The sequence below is a fragment of the Syngnathus leptorhynchus genome, chromosome 15 (assembly GCF_054491065.1).
Source record: "Syngnathus leptorhynchus isolate UIUO chromosome 15, UIUO_Slep, whole genome shotgun sequence".
Taxonomy (NCBI): Eukaryota; Metazoa; Chordata; class Actinopteri; order Syngnathiformes; family Syngnathidae; genus Syngnathus; species Syngnathus leptorhynchus.
Genome location: NC_141209.1, coordinates 4430 through 22446, shown reverse-complemented (window position 1 = coordinate 22446; position 18017 = coordinate 4430). Strand labels below are relative to the sequence as shown.

The 18017-nt window shown below is 47.2% G+C and overlaps 2 protein-coding genes across 3 annotated transcripts; both read left to right on the top strand.

Moving 5' to 3' along the window:
* The first annotated feature begins 846 nt into the window (after positions 1–846).
* On the top strand, positions 847–2108 carry smim8 (small integral membrane protein 8). The gene is made up of 2 exons (XM_085932373.1): positions 847–1128; positions 1661–2108. The coding sequence occupies exons 1-2, from the start codon at positions 1009–1011 to the stop codon at positions 1817–1819; spliced, it is 279 nt and encodes a 92-aa protein (XP_085788499.1). The 5' UTR covers positions 847–1008; the 3' UTR covers positions 1820–2108.
* A 129-nt stretch (positions 2109–2237) lies between these two features.
* On the top strand, positions 2238–8212 carry LOC147044794 (uncharacterized). Of its 2 annotated transcripts, XM_085932372.1 has the most exons (6): positions 2238–3753; positions 3979–4057; positions 7292–7418; positions 7529–7586; positions 7660–7759; positions 7870–8212. In XM_085932372.1, the coding sequence occupies exons 2-6, from the start codon at positions 4029–4031 to the stop codon at positions 7895–7897; spliced, it is 342 nt and encodes a 113-aa protein (XP_085788498.1). In that variant the 5' UTR covers positions 2238–3753; positions 3979–4028; the 3' UTR covers positions 7898–8212. The 2 variants fall into 2 exon arrangements, 1 of the variants encoding a protein (XP_085788498.1); XR_015068358.1 differs by lacking the exons at positions 2238–3753; positions 3979–4057 and adding an exon at positions 6676–7192 and having other exon boundaries at positions 7529–8212.
* Positions 8213–18017: the final 9805 nt, after the last annotated feature.

Genomic DNA, 18017 nt, shown 5'->3' with positions numbered 1-18017 from the left:
GATGCAATTTTCATTGAAAACGTCAAACAAAAGTCAAAGTCCGCTTTATTGTCAATTTCTCCACATGCCGAGGCACACAAAGAGATCCAAATTACGTTTCCCACCGTCCCACGGTGACTAGACACGGTTCACAACACTCACATCAAATAGCACAAAGAGTAAAAACGAACAGACAAGAGCAACGAATAAGTAATAAGCAAATAACCCCAATAAATAAATGAACAATAAATAGACAAATAAGAGCAGCAAAATGGAGCAAGCGCGCTAATAGCAGACAGCCAGATCATAGCGCAAAAGAACAGGACGTCATGTAGCAGAGAGGGGAGGGAATTCAGGATCTGGACAGCTTGGAGCACGAATCAAAGTGCTCAGAAATACATATCAGATCATACAGTTATAAAAACCTTTTGTCATTACCGCCTATCAAAAATGTCTAGTTATGTCTTCTTTATTGATTTGGTGTGTAGGTAGAAATATATGCTTAAAATGTTTCTTTTATTGATTTAATATGTGAATATATTTGTCTGCTTATGTACTTTATTCAATGAGGTTTGACCATCTCTGTTTTTGTAGCTAGGCAGGACCTTTTGTATTTCGACCCCATTCCTTCAGCCTCCTGGGAGTTTAAGATCAGGGGATATTTCAGAATAATTGTCAATTTTTGCACATGTCCTTAATGTTGTTACCTACCTAAATGTTGTACAGAGAACGAGATGTACCGGAGTCAAATTCCTTGTTTGGCATGCTCAAACTTTGCAAATAAAAATGGATTTGATTATGTTGCGCCAGAAACGACGTCACACCGGAAATGACGTGACACCGGAACATGCATCACTCTGAAAACGACGTCACACAGGAAACGACGTTTCTTCGTCGCCATTTTGTTTGTTTTTGCAAATTTGAACTCAACGAGCGAGCTTATGACGGACGAATGGATCGTGTCTTGTTGGAACGACGACTACGGAGTATCCACTAGCAACTACCCACGGCATTTAGTAAGCAGCGAACATGACGGGAGCCAGTAAAGAAAAGAAGTGTATCGAAAGAGACTACGGGACGCCCGGATTGAGGCGTGCGCAGACAACCACACTGTTTAGAGCTGTCAACCCCGAACTATTCATCAAACCTGTAAGAGACGCGTAAGCCCCGCCGATATTGTTCGAACATTTCTGTTTGTAACCGAAGAAAGCCTTTTCGTTTGCGCTGTTTTAGAATCGCAAGGGCTCGGCCGTTTTGGCGCCACCACCTCGATCGACATTTACCGAGTGTATCCAGGGCTCGGAATGCACACTGAAAAAAGCAAACTCTTGACTGTGTGCAGAGTTATTAGGCAAGTGCCATGAGCCTGTGGATCGTTTTGCTATTTCAGAGCGTCGTCCTATCTCATAGCAGAGTTATTAGGCAAATGCCATGGGCCTGTGGATCGTTTTGCTATTTCATAGCATCGTCCTATCTCATAGCAGAACCTTCCACAGGCTGAAGCAAGTCTCGACGCATGTACTATGGGACGACTATCCTATTTAGTCGCAGGGGCACGCCATAGCAATGCACAAATATGCTCGCAACAACCTGACCTCTGATGCGTGAATATTAGTTCTGAAATAATTTTTTACAATTTGGTCTTGATTGTGCACCCCCCTCAACTTACTTTCCCCAACAGAATAGACCAATGATGGCTTTTGGACTGGTTACCATCACCTTGTGTGTCGGTTATCTGGGCTATCTCCATGCTATGGGAGAAAACAACCAGCAGCTTTATGAGGCCATCGATAGTGAAGGAGAGAGACTGATGAGAAAGAGAACATCCAAGTGGACGTGAGAACAGTATTGAAGCGAGAGCAACAGCAATGTGTAAATACTCTTATTAATTTATACAAACATAGTTGCTCCATTAAAGCACAGACACAGCAACTGGTAACTCTTCCATTACACATCAGGCACAGCTCATTAACGTCACGACACATAGATACAAAACATTCAGTAGATAAGACATTCAGGTGATAACAGAACAAATGTCTACCTAATGAGGATATAGTTTTCCTTCTTTTCCCCTCCCTTTTCTTCTCTTCTGTATTCCTGCGTGTGGACAAAATAAAAACTGATCTGAAGTCTGATGTTTTCATCTGCTGAAGTGCAGTGTGTACTGACTCCTGTAAAACAACCCAAGATCTTGCCAATAAAAAAAAAACACTATTACTCCACATCTTTCTTTTCCTTGCTCAACGACGGACATCTTGAACAAACGCAACAATATGAATTAAACACTGATTGTTTTGAAGGATAAAAAAAAAAAAAAAAAGTTGCATTCATAGTCTCACGTACACGTGTGCACCAGTGTTCCAACCACGTCAACACATTACAGGGGGCATGTGGAAACATTGAGTAATTTATCTTCAAGATGTTAAACATTTTCAGTGATTTCATGGACTATCACTTGTTTTATTTAAAGCATTCAACAAGTTATTTCAGAAAAATCAACAATAATATTTCTTAATGAGAGTCTAAAAATTGAGAAGTTATAGAGATTTCATAATTCCAAGATTTAAACTACTCTGGAAAGTTTTTGTGTGTGCCTGTATGCAAAATGAATCTGGAATAGTTTAGATACAGAACAATGTCAAAATATACACAAAAATCAATTTTTATGGAAACACATAATTTGGCTACAGTTTATTGAACTTGACTTTTAAATCTACTGCAATTATGTTTAGTCCAGTGGTCCCGAACCCCACCAGTTTCATGTGAGTTCACTGAATCCCTCTTTCTTAAAAAATGAAATTACTGCTACTTGCAGAAAATGACATCACAGTTGCCCAAACAGGTGGACTAAAAGACTTTAATATGAAGGTATATACATAGAGACAAGGGGGAAAAGAAAAAGTGCTGAGACAGGACTCGTACTCGTAACATCATGGCGAGGCGGTGGACATGCTGACCAGTGCGCCATTATGTCAACGGTTAACGAGTGTAAGTCTATTAAAGAAAACGGCGGTTGCTATATGACGTTGCTACGTGGCAGTCGTGAGGCGGACATGACGTTATTGGGCGGAACCACCGCCAAAATTCAAATCCCTGGGCGTGGCTCGCAACACGTATGTAGGAAGTGGATTCGCTGTTCGGATATTAAGGTATATACAGACAGACAAGGGGGAAAAGCAAAAGTTCTGAGACGGGACTCTTACCCGCGACATCTTGCTTAAGAGGTGGACATGTTAACCAGTGCGCCATTAAGTCAACGCATAATCACTAAGTCTACTAAACAAAACAGGGGTTGCCACCACAGAACGTGAGGCTGACATGACGTCAATGGGCGGAACTTCCGCCGAAATTCAAATCCGTGGGTTCGGCTCGCGTTGATTAAAAAAGAAAATTTTATTTAACTCTAATTTACCGTTTTAGATAGTTACGTCGCAGTCAGGGGCCGCGGAAGTGACGTAAATAGGCGGAACTTCCGCTGAGATTCAAATCCAGAAGAAGAAGAAGAAGAAGAAGAAGAAGAAGAAGAAGAGATTCAAATCCGTGGGCGCGGCTTACAACAGGGAGCGGGTAATGGCGCCAAGGGACACAGAGCGGTTAGTAACACGACGATTAACTAGAGAAATGTTTTATTTTCTGCTTGCAACTGGACCGCCTAGAGCAGGGGTGGGCAATTCCGGTCCTCGAGAGCCGTCGAATTCGGCGTCTGCTGCCTGCCACTAATGCCCGAAATATCTTTATTTTCTGCTTATAACTGGAACGTCTTGAGCGTACACGGTAAATACGACTCATTGTGTTTAAAGGGATTTACTTTTGTGTAGTTTGACTAAAGTTGTCGATGTAGCTAGCGTTCACATAGCAATAGCAATGTGTAGCTGTGTAGCTAACCCTAGCTGAAACGTAGTTGTATCTGTGAATGTCGGTTGAGGCTAAATGCTAATCTTCTATTTTATTCCTTTACATTCCACGGTGTTTGTTGGCTGTGTTTTCCACTGTAAGAAGAATAAAAATACAAATCAGTTGGAGGCTTGCATCATTCACCAAGAGCCACAATGGTTGGACGTTGGCGAAGACTTCTCAAGTGAGTAGCCCTTTCTTCCTCTATTTATGTTAAACACCTCCTATTAAAACTTCCACTGGCTGCAGACAGCCGTGTTTGATCCACCAACAGTATTGCAACTTGCAATCAAATCCTAGTGTCCTTCTCATTAATATGGAATGGTAGCAAATCCAAATTTGCCTGAGAACAAAAATAGATGAAATAAATTAAATAAGTCTTACTTGTTCCCATTAAATAAATTAAGTAGGTCGTCTTCCCATTCCTTTTCAAACAAGTAAAGCCTGCCCATTTTGTGTAGTAGTTTTTGCGTCTATACCTAGTATTTATACAAAATCAAAATTTAAATGACTTTACTCATTCATTTATTTATTCAAAAGATCCAAAGTTGTGTAATTCACAACAAGTCTCATGTCAAAATAAATTAAATAAGTCTTTTTCCCCACTCCTTTTCAAACAAGTAAACTCTGCCTATTTTGTGTAGTAGATTTTCTGTTTATACCTAGTATTTATACGTCATAATTTAAATTATCATTATCAAATATTCATCCATTCAAAAGATCCAAAGTTGTGTGTACCTATGTGTAATTCAGAACATATCTCGTGTTACTCTACTCGCTCTTATCAACGTCTATCAATTTAACTAAGCGTTTAATACGTCCTCAGGTCTCATTCAAAAGATCCAAAGTTGTGTGCGCTATGTGTAATTCAGAATAGATCTCGTTACTCCACTCGCTCATATGACCAACTTCTATCAATTTAACTAAGCGTTTAGTACGTCCTATCAGATCTATAGTCAAGATTTGGCACCATCATGTGGTGAAATTTTGAATTGCAGCACATCCAATTTTGCCTGGGAATAAAAATAGATTAAATAAGCTAAATAAGTCTTACTTTTTCCCATTAAATAAATTAAATAGGTCTTCTTCCCACTCCTTTTCAAACAAGGTCTCATGTTACTCCACTCGCTCTTATTAACAACTTCTATCAATTTAACTAAGTGTTTAATACGTTCTATTAAGACGTATGTGAAAATTTGGCACCATCCTTTGGTTAAATCAGGATTTAGAGCAAATCCAAATTTTCCAGGGAATTAAAATAGATTAAATAAATTCAATAAATCCTCTTCCCACTCCTTTTCAAATAAGTAAACTCTGCCCATTTTGTGCTGTAGGATTTCTGTATATACCTAGTATTTAACCAAAATCATTATTTAAACGACTTCATTCATTTATTCATTCAATAGATCTAAAGTTGTGTTAGGTGTAATTCAGAATAGGTCTCATGTCAAAATAGATTAAATCAAGTAAATAAGTCTTCTTCCCACTCCCTTTCAAACAAGTGTATATAATATAGGGTTATATATATAATATAATTTAACCCTAATAAGTCTTCCCATTCCTTTTCAAACAAGTAAAGTCCGCCCATTTTGTGTCGTAGATTCTGTGTTTATACCTAGTATTTATCCAAAATCGTAATTTAAATGACTTTATTCAAAAGATCCAAAGTTGTGTTAGGTGCAATTCAGAACAGGTCTCATGTCAAAATAGATTAAATAAAGTAAAAAAGTCTTCTTCCCACTCCCTTTCAAACAAGTAAACTGCCCATTTTGTGTAGTAGATTTTCTGTTTACCTACTATTTATACAAAATCATAATTAAAACGACTTAACAAATTAATTAATTTAAAATAAAGTTTCATATGTCCTATTAAGTATCATGTGGTTGTAAACTGTTTGTACTATGTGTCTTCTCTGCATCCATTGCAGCCTGGTCATCCTGGAAGAGGGACCCTCCCATCTGTGGTCTCTTCTCAAGGTTTCTCATTTCCCCTCGTCGGAGTTTTGAGTTTTTTCTTGCCCTCATGGGAGTTTAAGATCAGGGGATGGCTGAGAATATTGTCATTTGTCATTTTCACATGTCCAGAGTGTTGTCAGTCACCTAAATGTTGAACAGAGACTGTGATGTACCGAAGTCAAATTCCTTGTTTGGCACGCCCCAAAATGGCGAATAAAAATTCTTGGATCTTGAATGTTAAGATTTGTCACCATCCTTTGGTGAAATTTGGAATTGCAGCAAATCTAATAGACAAATGCATTGGCCAAGTTATTTTAAAAGAGCACGTGGGGTAATGTTTGTCATTTGTGATGTCATACTCTGTTTTTTGTGATGTCATACTCAATATTTTTGTTGGGCCTAGGTGCTAAGGCCTAGGTGCTAAGGCCTAGGTGCTAAGGCCTAGGTGCTAAGGCCTAGGTGCTAAGGCCTAGGTGCTAAGGCCTAGGTGCTAAGGCCTAGGTGCTAAGGCCTAGGTGCTAAGGCCTAGGTGCTAAGGCCTAGGTGCTAAGGCCTAGGTGCTAAGGCCTAGGTGCTAAGGCCTAGGTGCTAAGGCCTAGGTGCTAAGGCCTAGGTGCTCAGGCCTAGGTGCTCAGGCCTAGGTGCTCAGGCCTAGGTGCTCAGGCCTAGGTGCTCAGGCCTAGGTGCTCAGGCCTAGGTGCTGTTGTTGTTGCGGGGGTCGGAGTTGTTGTTGTTGTTGCGGGGGTCGGAGTTGTTGTTGTTGTTGCGGGGGTCGGAGTTGTTGTTGTTGTTGCGGGGGTCGGAGTTGTTGTTGTTGTTGCGGGGGTCGGAGTTGTTGTTGTTGTTGCGGGGGTTGGAGTTGTTGTTGTTGTTGCGGGGGTTGGAGTTGTTCAAGATTCAAGAATTTTTATTCGCCATATTTGAGCGTGCCAAACAAGGAATTTGACTTCGGTAGATCACAGCCTCTGTTCAACATTTAGGTGACTAACAACACTCAGGACATGTGAAAATGACAAATATTCTCAGCCATCCCGATCTTAAACTCCCATGAAGGCAAGGAAAAACTCAAAACTCGGACGAGGGGAAATGAGAAACCTTGAGAAGAGACCACAGATGGGAGGGTCCCTCTTCCGGGATGACCAGGCTGCAATGGATGGAGAGAAGACGCATAGTACAAACAGTGTAGACAATCCCAAAAGGTGTGGAGAGCAGGATGTTTTTGCACAGCAATGACTGAGACTCTAAGAGTGGTGTGAGTTCATCAGAGCCTGGGGGAAGAAGCTGTCTCTGTGTCTGCTGGTTTTGGCGTACAGAGCTCCATAACGCCGTCCAGAGGGGAGTAGTTCAAACAGACTGTAATCTGGGTGAGAAGGGTTTGTCGATGTTGCTTGCACGTTTCCTGGTCCTGGACAGGTACAAGTCTTGGATAGATGGGAGGTTGATTCCAATGATCTTTTCTGCAGTCCTGATTGTCCGTTGCAGTCTGTGCTTGTCTTGTTTGGAGGCCGATCCAAACCAGACAGTGATGGAGGTGCAGAGGACAGACTCGATGATGGCAGTGTAGAAGGTCTTCAGCAGCTCCCGCGGCAGGTTGAACTTCTTGAGCAGTCTTGTGAGACCAAGATGGCGCCGCAGACGGCAGCCTCTGTGGGTCGCTCTCTGCTTCTTTGTCTTATTTTGTGTGTTTTCTGTGTCCTAAGGCCTACAGGAGCGGCGACCGGGACCTGTTCAAGCAGACCAGAAACACTGAACCGAGAGGTCAGCAAAGCCAGGAGGTGTTACGGGGAGAGCTTGTAGAGACACCTCTCTGCCAATCCTGATCCTTCAACAGTGTGGAAAGGTTTGCAGAGCATCACGCGCTTCAAGAAACAAATCCCCTGTCCTGTGGAGAGCCCAAGGCTTGTTAACCAGCTGAACAGGTTCTACTGCAGGTTTGATCGGTCCTCCCACACAACTTGACCTCCTGCAGCACAATCTACATAACAATCTACTCACAACCGCTCTGTTCACACCTCCGTCACCTACTCTCTCTCTCTTGCAGAGGCCGTGCCTGCACTCCAGATCCGTGAGGAGGAAGTGCGCCAGGTGTTCCGGAGACAAAAGATCAGGAAGGCACCGGGCCCAGACGGCGTGTCACCGTCCTGCTTGAAAGCCTGTGCTGAGCAGCTGGCACCCACCTTTGCACGAATCTTCAACCGCTCCCTGGAGCTGTGTGAGATGCCCTCATGCTTCAAGAGCTCCACCATCGTTCCAGTGGCCAAGAAGCCCGCCATTACAGGATTGAATGACTACAGACCTGTCGCTCTGACATCTGTGGTCATGAAATCCTACGAGAGGTTGTTGTTGTTGGGGTGGTTGATGTTGGGGTTATTGGAGGGGTTGTTGTTAGGGGGGTTGTTGATGTTGATGTTGGGGGGTGTTGGTTGTTGATGTTGGGGGGTGTTGGTTGTTGATGTTGGGGGGGTTGGTTGTTGATGTTGGGGGGGGTTGGTTGTTGATGTTGTGGTTGGGGGGGTTGGTTGTTGATGTTGTGGTTGGGGGGGTTGGTTGTTGATGTTGTGGTTGGGGGGGTTGGTTGTGGTTGGGGGGGTTGGTTGTTGATGTTGTGGTTGGGGGGGTTGGTTGTGGTTGGGGGGGTTGGTTGTTGATGTTGTGGTTGGGGGGGGCTGTTGATGTTGATGTTGTGGTTGGGTGGGGGGGGGTTGTTGATGTTGTGGTTGGGTGGGGGGGGGTTGTTGATGTTGTGGTTGGGTGGGGGGGGGTTGTTGTTGGGGGGGAATGATGTTGGGGTTGTTGTTGGGGTTGTTGTTGGGGTTGTTGTCTGTGGCTCGTGCAGCTTTAGGCCTCTCGGACCACTGTCTAGTTCAGCTGGTCTCGGCCCACAGGTAGAAGCTAAAAACCTCTAAGCCTGTGGTGAGGACTGTGAGGAAGTGGACAGTGGAGTCAAGGCAGGAACTTTAAGCCTGCTTTTACTGCACCGATTGGGGAGTTTTCAAAGCTGCAACTTCAGACCTGCATGAACTCACTGACACTGTCACGTCATACATCTGTTTTTGCAAGGATCTGTGTGTGCAGACTAAGACCTTCTGCACGTACAACAACGACAAACCTTGGTTTACACCGAACCTCTGGAGGCCGCGCAAAGCCAAATAGGAGGCCTACAAGAGCGGCGACCGGGACCTGTTCAAGCAGACCACAAACACTGAACCGTGAGGTCAGGAAAGCCAGGAGATGTTACGGGGAGAGCCTGGAGAGACACCTCTCTGCCAATCCTGATCCCTCAACAGTGTGGAAAGGTCTGCAGAGCATCACGGGCTTCAAGAAATGAACCCGCCGTCTTGTGGAGAGACCAAGGCTTGCTAACCAGCTGAACAGGTTCTACTGCTACTGCAGGTTTGATCGGGCATCTCACACAACTGGACCTCCTGCAGCACAATCTACATACTCCCCACACCTCCGTCACCGCTGTCACCTACTCTCTTTCTCTTGCAGAAGCCGTGCCCGCACTCCAGATCCGTAAGGAGGACATGCGCCAGGTGTTCCGGAGACAAAAGATCAGGAAGGCACCGGGCCCAGATGGGGTGTCACGCTCCTGCTTGAAAGCCTGTGCTGAGCAGCTGGCACCCACCTTTGCACGGATCTTCAACCGCTCCCTGGAGCTGTGTGAGGTGCCCTCATGCTTCAAGAGCTCCACCATCGTTCCAGTGGCCAAGAAGCCCACCATTACAGGATTGAATGACTACAGACCTGTCGGACTGACATCTGTGGTCATGAAATCTTTCGAGAGGTTGTTGTTGGGGGGTTGTTGTTGTTGGGGTGGTTGAAGTTGTTGGGGCGTTTGTTGGGGTTGTTGTCGTCGGGGTTGTTGTTGGGGAGGTTATTGTTGCGGTGGTTGTTGTTGGGGGGGGTTGTTATTGGGGTTGTTGACGTTGTTGGGGGGGTTGTTGGGGTTGGATTTGTTGGGGGGGTTCTTGTTGGGTTTATTGGAGGGGTTGTTGGGGGGGGTTGATCTTGTTGGCGTTGTCTGGGTTGTTGATCTTGTTGGGGTTGGCGTTGTCGGGGTTGTTTGTTGGGGTTGTTGTTGGGGCGGTTGATGTTGGGTTTGGGGTTGTTGTTTGGGGGTTGACGTTGTGGTTGTTTGGGGGGGGTTGATGTTGTTGGGTTTGTTGTTGGAGGGGTTGATGTTGCGGTTGTTAGGGGGGTGGATGTTGTTGAGGTTGTCGTTGGGGGTTGATGTTGGGGGGTGGTTGATGTTGAGGGTTGTTGTTGTTGTTGTTGGGGGGGGTTGATGTTGGGGTTGTCGTTGGGGAGGTTGATGTTGGGGTTGTCGTTGGGGGGGTTGATGTCGTTGGGGGGGGTTGATGTCGTTGGGGGGGGTTGTCTGGCTCGTGCAGCTTTAGGCCTCTCGGACCATTGTCTAGTAACTAGTTCATCTGGTCCCGGCCTACAGGTAGAGACTAAAAACTTCTAAGCCTGTAGTGAGGACTGTGAGGAAGTGGACAGTGGAGTCAAGGCAGGACCTTTAAGTCTGCTTTGATTGCACCGATTGGGGAGTTTTCAAAGCTGCAACTTCAGGCCTGCATGAACTCTCTGACACTGTCACATCATACATCTGTTTTTGCGAGGATCTGTGTGTGCAGATAAAGACCTTCTGCACGTACAACAACGACAAACCTTGGTTTACACCAAACCTCTGGAGTCTGCGGAAAGCCAAGCCGGAGGCCTACGAGACTGGCGACCGGGACTTGTTCAAGCAGACCAGAAACACTGAACCGAGAGGTCAGGAAAGCCAGGAGGTGTTACGGGGAGAGCCTGGAGAGACACCTCTCTGCCAATCCTGATCCCTCAACAGTGTGGAAAGGTTTGTAGAGCATCATGCGCTTCAAGAAACGAACCCCCCAACCGGACCTCCTGCAGCACAATCTACATACTCCCCACACCTCCGTCACCGCTGTCACCTACTCTCTTTCTCTTGCAGAGGCTGTGCCCGCACTCCAGATCCGTGAGGAGGACATGCGCCAGGTGTTCCGGAGACAAAAGATCAGGAAGGCACCGGGCCCAGATGGGGTGTCACGCTCCTGCTTGAAAGCCTGTGCTGAGCAGCTGGCACCCACCTTTGCACGGATCTTCAACCGCTCCCTGGAGCTGTGTGAGGTGCCCTCATGCTTCAAGAGCTCCACCATCGTTCCAGTGGCCAAGAAGCCCGCCATTACAGGATTGAATGACTACAGACCTGTCGGACTGACATCTGTGGTCATGAAATCTTTCGAGAGGTTGTTGTTGGGGGGTTGTTGTTGTTGGGGTGGTTGAAGTTGTTGGGGGGTTTGTTGGGGTTGTTGTCGTCGGGGTTGTTGTTGGGGAGGTTATTGTTGCGGTGGTTGTTGTTGGGGGGGGGGTTGTTATTGGCGTTGTTGACGTTATTGTGGTTGTTTGGGGGGTTGGTGTTGTGGTTGTTTGGGGGGTTGTTGTTGGGGGGGGTTCTTGTTGGGGTTGTTGGGAGGGGTTGTTGGGGGGGGTTGGATCTTGTTGGCGTTGTCTGGGTTGTTGATCTTGTTGGGGTTGGCGTTGTCTGGGTTGTTGATCTTGTTGGGGTTGGCGTTGTCGGGGTTGTTTGTTGGGGTTGTTGTTGGGGCGGTTGATGTTGGGTTTGGGGTTGTTGTTGGGGGGTTGACGTTGTGGTTGTTTGGGGGGGTTGATGTTGTTGGGTTTGTTGTTGGAGGGCTTGATGTTGCGGTTGTTAGGGGGGTGGATGTTGGGGGGGGTGGATGTTGGGGTGGTTAATCGGGGGAATGATGTTGAGGTTGTCGTTGGGGGTTGATGTTGGGGGGTGGTTGATGTTGGGGGTTGTTGTTGTTGGGGGTTGTTGTTGTTGTTGGGGGGGGGTTGATGTTGGGGAGGTTGATGTTGGGGTTGTCTTTGGGGGGGTTGATGTTGTTGGGGTTGTTGTCTGGCTCGTGCAGCTTTAGGCCTCTCGGACCATTGTCTAGTAACTAGTTCATCTGGTCCCGGCCTACAGGTAGAGACTAAAAACTTCTAAGCCTGTAGTGAGGACTGTGAGGAAGTGGACAGTGGAGTCAAGGCAGGACCTTTAAGTCTGCTTTGATTGCACCGATTGGGGAGTTTTCAAAGCTGCAACTTCAGGCCTGCATGAACTTTCTGACACTGTCACATCATACATCTGTTTTTGCGAGGATCTGTGTGTGCAGATTAAGACCTTCTGCACGTACAACAACGACAAACCTTGGTTTACACCAAACCTCTGGAGTCTGCGGAAAGCCAAGCCGGAGGCCTACGAGACTGGCGACCGGGACTTGTTCAAGCAGACCAGAAACACTGAACCGAGAGGTCAGGAAAGCCAGGAGGTGTTACGGGGAGAGCCTGGAGAGACACCGCTCTGCCAATCCTGATCCCTCAACCGTGTGGAAAGGTTTGTAGAGCATCGTGCGCTTCAAGAAACGAACCCCCCGTCCTGTGGAGAGACCAAGGCTTGCTAACCAGCTGAACAGGTTCTACTGCTACTGCAGGTTTGATCGGTCCTCCCACACAACTTGACCTCCTGCAGCACAATCTACGTACTCCCTTCCCCTCACAACCGCTCTTTCCACACCTCCGTCACCGCTGTCACCTACTCTCTCTCTCTTTTGCAGAGGCCATGCTCGTACACCAGATCCGTGAGGAGGACGTGCGCCAGGTGTTCCGGAGACAAAAGATCAGGAAGGCACCGGGCCCAGACAGCGTGCCGCCCTCCTCCTTGGAAGCCTGTGCTGAGCAGCTGGCACCCACCTTTGCACGGATCTTCAATCGCTCCCTGGAGCTGTGTGAGGTGCCCTCATGCTTCAAGAGCTCCACCATCGTTCCAGTGGCCAAGAAGCCCGCCATTACAGGATTGAATGACCTGTCACTTCGACATCTGTGGTCATTTGTTGTTTTTGTTGGGGGGGGTTGTTGTTGTGGTTATTGGGGTTGTTGTAGGCGGGGTGATGTTGGGGTTGTTGGGGTTTTTTTGGGCTGGGTTGCTGTTGGGGTGGTTGTTGTTGGGGTGGTTGTTGTTGTTGGGGTGGATGATGTTGGGATGGTTGCGGGGGTTGGGGGGGTTGTTGTGATTGTTGGGGATTGTTGTTTTTGGGGTTGTTGTTGGGGTAATTGGGGGGTTGTTTGGGTTGGGGTTGTTGTTTGGGTGGTTGGGATTGTTGTTGTTGTTGTTGGGGGGGATGTGGTTGGGTGGGTTGATATTGTGGTTGTTGGGGGGGATCGATGTTATCGGGGTTGTTGTTGGGGGGTTGTAGTTGAGGTTGTTTGGGTTGGGGTTGTTGTTGGGGGGGGTTGTTGTTATTGGGGTTGTTGGGGGTGGTTGTTATTGGGGTTGTTGTTGGGGGTGGTTGTTGTTATTGGGGTTGTTGGGGGGTTGTAGTTTGGGTTGTAGTTGTAGGGGGGTGGTTGTTGGGCGGGTAGATTTTATATGGTTTGTTATGGGGTTGATATTGGGTTTTTTGGAGGGGTTGATTTTTATTGTTGTGGGGGTGTTGGTTGGGTTCGAAGTTATTGGGGTTGATGTTGGGGGGGGGTCTGATGTTGGGGCGGTTGTTGTAGTTAGGGTTGTTGTTGGGGGGGGGGGGGGCGCGGTTGTTATTGGGGTTGTTGCTTTTGGGGGGGTTGATGTTGGGGTGGTTGTTGATGGGGTTATTGGGGTTGTTTTGGTGGTTTGGGTTGTTGTTTGGGGGGTTAATGTTATTGGGGTTATTGCGGTTGTTGGGGGGGGTTGATGTTGGAGGGTTGTTGTTGGGGTAGTAGTAGTTGTGGGAGGGTTGTAGTTGTTGGGGTTGTAGTTGTTGGGGTTGTAGTTGTTGGGGGTAGGGGTTGTTGGGGTTATTGTTGGGGGGGGTTGATTTTATTGGGGTTGTTCGGGGGGTTGATGTTAGTTGTTGTGGTTATTGGGGTTGTGGTTGACGTTATTGGGGTTGTTGGTGGGTAGATGTTGGTGTGGGGGGGGGGTTGTTGGGTTAGTGTTAGGTTGTTGTTTGGGGGTTGATGTTGGGGTGGTTGTTGTTTGGGGGTTGATGTTGGGGTGGTCATTGTTGGGGTTGTAGTTGTTGGGGGATTGATTCTATTGGGGTTGTTGGGGGATTGATTCTATTGGGGTTGTCGGAGGGGCGGATTCTATTGGGGTTGTCGGAGGGGCGGATTCTATTGAGGGGGGTTATTGTCTTTGGGGGCGTTGTTGTTTGGGTTGGGGTCTTTGTTGGGGGGGTTGATGTTATTTAGGTTGTTGTGGGTGTTGTTGGGATTGTTGTTGTTGGGGGGGGGGTTGATGTTGGTTATTAAGGTGGTTATTTGTTTTATCTGTTGTGTTTGTTGTTTGGGTGGTTGTGGTTGTTGTTGGGGGGGTTGTTGTTGGGGTTATTAAGGTGGTTGGTTTTTTTTTTTGTGGTTGCTGTTTGGGTGGATGGGATCTTGTTGGGGGGGGTTAATGTTATTGGAGTTGTTGGGGGGTTGGAGTTATTGATGTTGGGGTTTGCGTTGGGGTTGTAGTTGCTGTTGGGGGGGGCTGATTTTATTGGGGTTGTTGTGGTTTGTGTTGGCGGGGTTGATGTTAGGGAGGTTGATGTTATTGCGGTTGTTGGGGTTGTATTTTGGGGGGGTGGGTGGTTGATGTAATTGGGGTTGTTGGGGGGGTTGATGTTATTGCGGTGTTTGTTGATGGGGGGTTGATGTTGTTGGGGGGGGGGGGGGTGATTTTGTTGGGGTTGTTATTTAGGTTGGGGTTGTTATTTAGGTTGGGGTTGTTATTTAGGTTGGGGTTGTTATTTAGGTTGGGGTTGTTATTTAGGTTGGGGTTGTTATTTAGGTTGGGGTTGTTCTGGGGGTTGAAGATATTGGTGGGGGTTGATGTTGGTATTGTTGGCGGGGTTATTGTTGTTGGGGTTATTGGGCTTGGTTTTTGGTGGGGGGGGGTTGTTTGGATGGTTGATGTTGTTAGGGTTAGGGTTGTTGTTAGGGTTGGGGTTAGGGTTGTTGTTAGGGTTGTTGTTAGGGTTGGGGTTAGGGTTAGGGTTAGGGTTGTTGTTAGGGTTGTTGTTAGGGTTGGGGTTAGGGTTGTTGTTAGGGTTGTTGTTAGGGTTAGGGTTAGGGTTAGGGTTAGGGTTAGGGTTAGGGTTGTTGTTAGGGTTAGGGTTAGGGTTGTTGTTAGGGTTAGGGTTAGGGTTAGGGTTAGGGTTAGGGTTAGGGTTAGGGTTGTTGTTAGGGTTAGGGTTAGGGTTAGGGTTGTTGTTAGGGTTAGGGTTAGGGTTAGGGTTAGGGTTGTTGTTAGGGTTAGGGTTAGGGTTGTTGTTAGGGTTAGGGTTGTTGTTAGGGTTAGGGTTAGGGTTGTTGTTAGGGTTAGGGTTAGGGTTGTTGTTAGGGTTAGGGTTAGGGTTGTTGTTAGGGTTAGGGTTAGGGTTAGGGTTAGGGTTGTTGTTAGGGTTGTTGTTAGGGTTAGGGTTAGGGTTGTTGTTAGGGTTGTTGTTAGGGTTAGGGTTAGGGTTGTTGTTAGGGTTAGGGTTAGGGTTGTTGTTAGGGTTAGGGTTAGGGTTAGGGTTAGGGTTGTTGTTAGGGTTAGGGTTAGGGTTAGGGTTGTTGTTAGGGTTAGGGTTAGGGTTGTTGTTAGGGTTAGGGTTAGGGTTAGGGTTGTTGTTAGGGTTAGGGTTAGGGTTAGGGTTGTTGTTAGGGTTAGGGTTAGGGTTGTTGTTAGGGTTAGGGTTAGGGTTAGGGTTAGGGTTAGGGTTAGGGTTGTTGTTAGGGTTAGGGTTAGGGTTAGGGTTGTTGTTAGGGTTAGGGTTAGGGTTAGGGTTGTTGTTAGGGTTAGGGTTAGGGTTAGGGTTGTTGTTAGGGTTAGGGTTAGGGTTAGGGTTGTTGTTAGGGTTAGGGTTAGGGTTAGGGTTGTTGTTAGGGTTGTTGTTAGGGTTAGGGTTAGGGTTAGGGTTAGGGTTAGGGTTAGGGTTAGGGTTAGGGTTAGGGTTAGGGTTAGGGTTAGGGTTAGGGTTAGGGTTAGGGTTAGGGTTAGGGTTAGGGTTAGGGTTAGGGTTAGGGTTAGGGTTAGGGTTAGGGTTAGGGTTAGGGTTAGGGTTAGGGTTAGGGTTAGGGTTAGGGTTAGGGTTAGGGTTAGGGTTAGGGTTAGGGTTAGGGTTAGGGTTAGGGTTAGGGTTAGGGTTAGGGTTAGGGTTAGGGTTAGGGTTAGGGTTAGGGTTAGGGTTAGGGTTAGGGTTAGGGTTAGGGTTAGGGTTAGGGTTAGGGTTAGGGTTAGGGTTAGGGTTAGGGTTAGGGTTAGGGTTAGGGTTAGGGTTAGGGTTAGGGTTAGGGTTAGGGTTAGGGTTAGGGTTAGGGTTAGGGTTAGGGTTAGGGTTAGGGTTAGGGTTAGGGTTAGGGTTAGGGTTAGGGTTAGGGTTAGGGTTAGGGTTAGGGTTAGGGTTAGGGTTAGGGTTAGGGTTAGGGTTAGGGTTAGGGTTAGGGTTAGGGTTAGGGTTAGGGTTAGGGTTAGGGTTAGGGTTAGGGTTAGGGTTAGGGTTAGGGTTAGGGTTAGGGTTAGGGTTAGGGTTAGGGTTAGGGTTAGGGTTAGGGTTAGGGTTAGGGTTAGGGTTAGGGTTAGGGTTAGGGTTAGGGTTAGGGTTAGGGTTAGGGTTAGGGTTAGGGTTAGGGTTAGGGTTAGGGTTAGGGTTAGGGTTAGGGTTAGGGTTAGGGTTAGGGTTAGGGTTAGGGTTAGGGTTAGGGTTAGGGTTAGGGTTAGGGTTAGGGTTAGGGTTAGGGTTAGGGTTAGGGTTAGGGTTAGGGTTAGGGTTAGGGTTAGGGTTAGGGTTAGGGTTAGGGTTAGGGTTAGGGTTAGGGTTAGGGTTAGGGTTAGGGTTAGGGTTAGGGTTAGGGTTAGGGTTAGGGTTAGGGTTAGGGTTAGGGTTAGGGTTAGGGTTAGGGTTAGGGTTAGGGTTAGGGTTAGGGTTAGGGTTAGGGTTAGGGTTAGGGTTAGGGTTAGGGTTAGGGTTAGGGTTAGGGTTAGGGTTAGGGTTAGGGTTAGGGTTAGGGTTAGGGTTAGGGTTAGGGTTAGGGTTAGGGTTAGGGTTAGGGTTAGGGTTAGGGTTAGGGTTAGGGTTAGGGTTAGGGTTAGGGTTAGGGTTAGGGTTAGGGTTAGGGTTAGGGTTAGGGTTAGGGTTAGGGTTAGGGTTAGGGTTAGGGTTAGGGTTAGGGTTAGGGTTAGGGTTAGGGTTAGGGTTAGGGTTAGGGTTAGGGTTAGGGTTAGGGTTAGGGTTAGGGTTAGGGTTAGGGTTAGGGTTAGGGTTAGGGTTAGGGTTAGGGTTAGGGTTAGGGTTAGGGTTAGGGTTAGGGTTAGGGTTAGGGTTAGGGTTAGGGTTAGGGTTAGGGTTAGGGTTAGGGTTAGGGTTAGGGTTAGGGTTAGGGTTAGGGTTAGGGTTAGGGTTAGGGTTAGGGTTAGGGTTAGGGTTAGGGTTAGGGTTAGGGTTAGGGTTAGGGTTAGGGTTAGGGTTAGGGTTAGGGTTAGGGTTAGGGTTAGGGTTAGGGTTAGGGTTAGGGTTAGGGTTAGGGTTAGGGTTAGGGTTAGGGTTAGGGTTAGGGTTAGGGTTAGGGTTAGGGTTAGGGTTAGGGTTAGGGTTAGGGTTAGGGTTAGGGTTAGGGTTAGGGTTAGGGTTAGGGTTAGGGTTAGGGTTAGGGTTAGGGTTAGGGTTAGGGTTAGGGTTAGGGTTAGGGTTAGGGTTAGGGTTAGGGTTAGGGTTAGGGTTAGGGTTAGGGTTAGGGTTAGGGTTAGGGTTAGGGTTAGGGTTAGGGTTAGGGTTAGGGTTAGGGTTAGGGTTAGGGTTAGGGTTAGGGTTAGGGTTAGGGTTAGGGTTAGGGTTAGGGTTAGGGTTAGGGTTAGGGTTAGGGTTAGGGTTAGGGTTAGGGTTAGGGTTAGGGTTAGGGTTAGGGTTAGGGTTAGGGTTAGGGTTAGGGTTAGGGTTAGGGTTAGGGTTAGGGTTAGGGTTAGGGTTAGGGTTAGGGTTAGGGTTAGGGTTAGGGTTAGGGTTAGGGTTAGGGTTAGGGTTAGGGTTAGGGTTAGGGTTAGGGTTAGGGTTAGGGTTAGGGTTAGGGTTAGGGTTAGGGTTAGGGTTAGGGTTAGGGTTAGGGTTAGGGTTAGGGTTAGGGTTAGGGTTAGGGTTAGGGTTAGGGTTAGGG

Excerpts from the sequence above, each read along its gene's own strand:
- smim8 (XM_085932373.1), top strand. The coding sequence starts at position 1,009 with ATGACGGGAGCCAGTAAAGAAAAGAAGTGTATCGAAAGAGACTACGGG. Across the intron at positions 1,129-1,660 it reads CCGAACTATTCATCAAACCT|AATAGACCAATGATGGCTTT; the intron begins GTAAGAGACGCG and ends TTTCCCCAACAG.
- LOC147044794 (XM_085932372.1), top strand. The coding sequence starts at position 4,029 with ATGGTTGGACGTTGGCGAAGACTTCTCAA. Across the intron at positions 4,058-7,291 it reads CGTTGGCGAAGACTTCTCAA|TCCTGATTGTCCGTTGCAGT; the intron begins GTGAGTAGCCCT and ends TCTTTTCTGCAG. Across the intron at positions 7,587-7,659 it reads CAGAAACACTGAACCGAGAG|TGTGGAAAGGTTTGCAGAGC; the intron begins GTCAGCAAAGCC and ends ATCCTTCAACAG.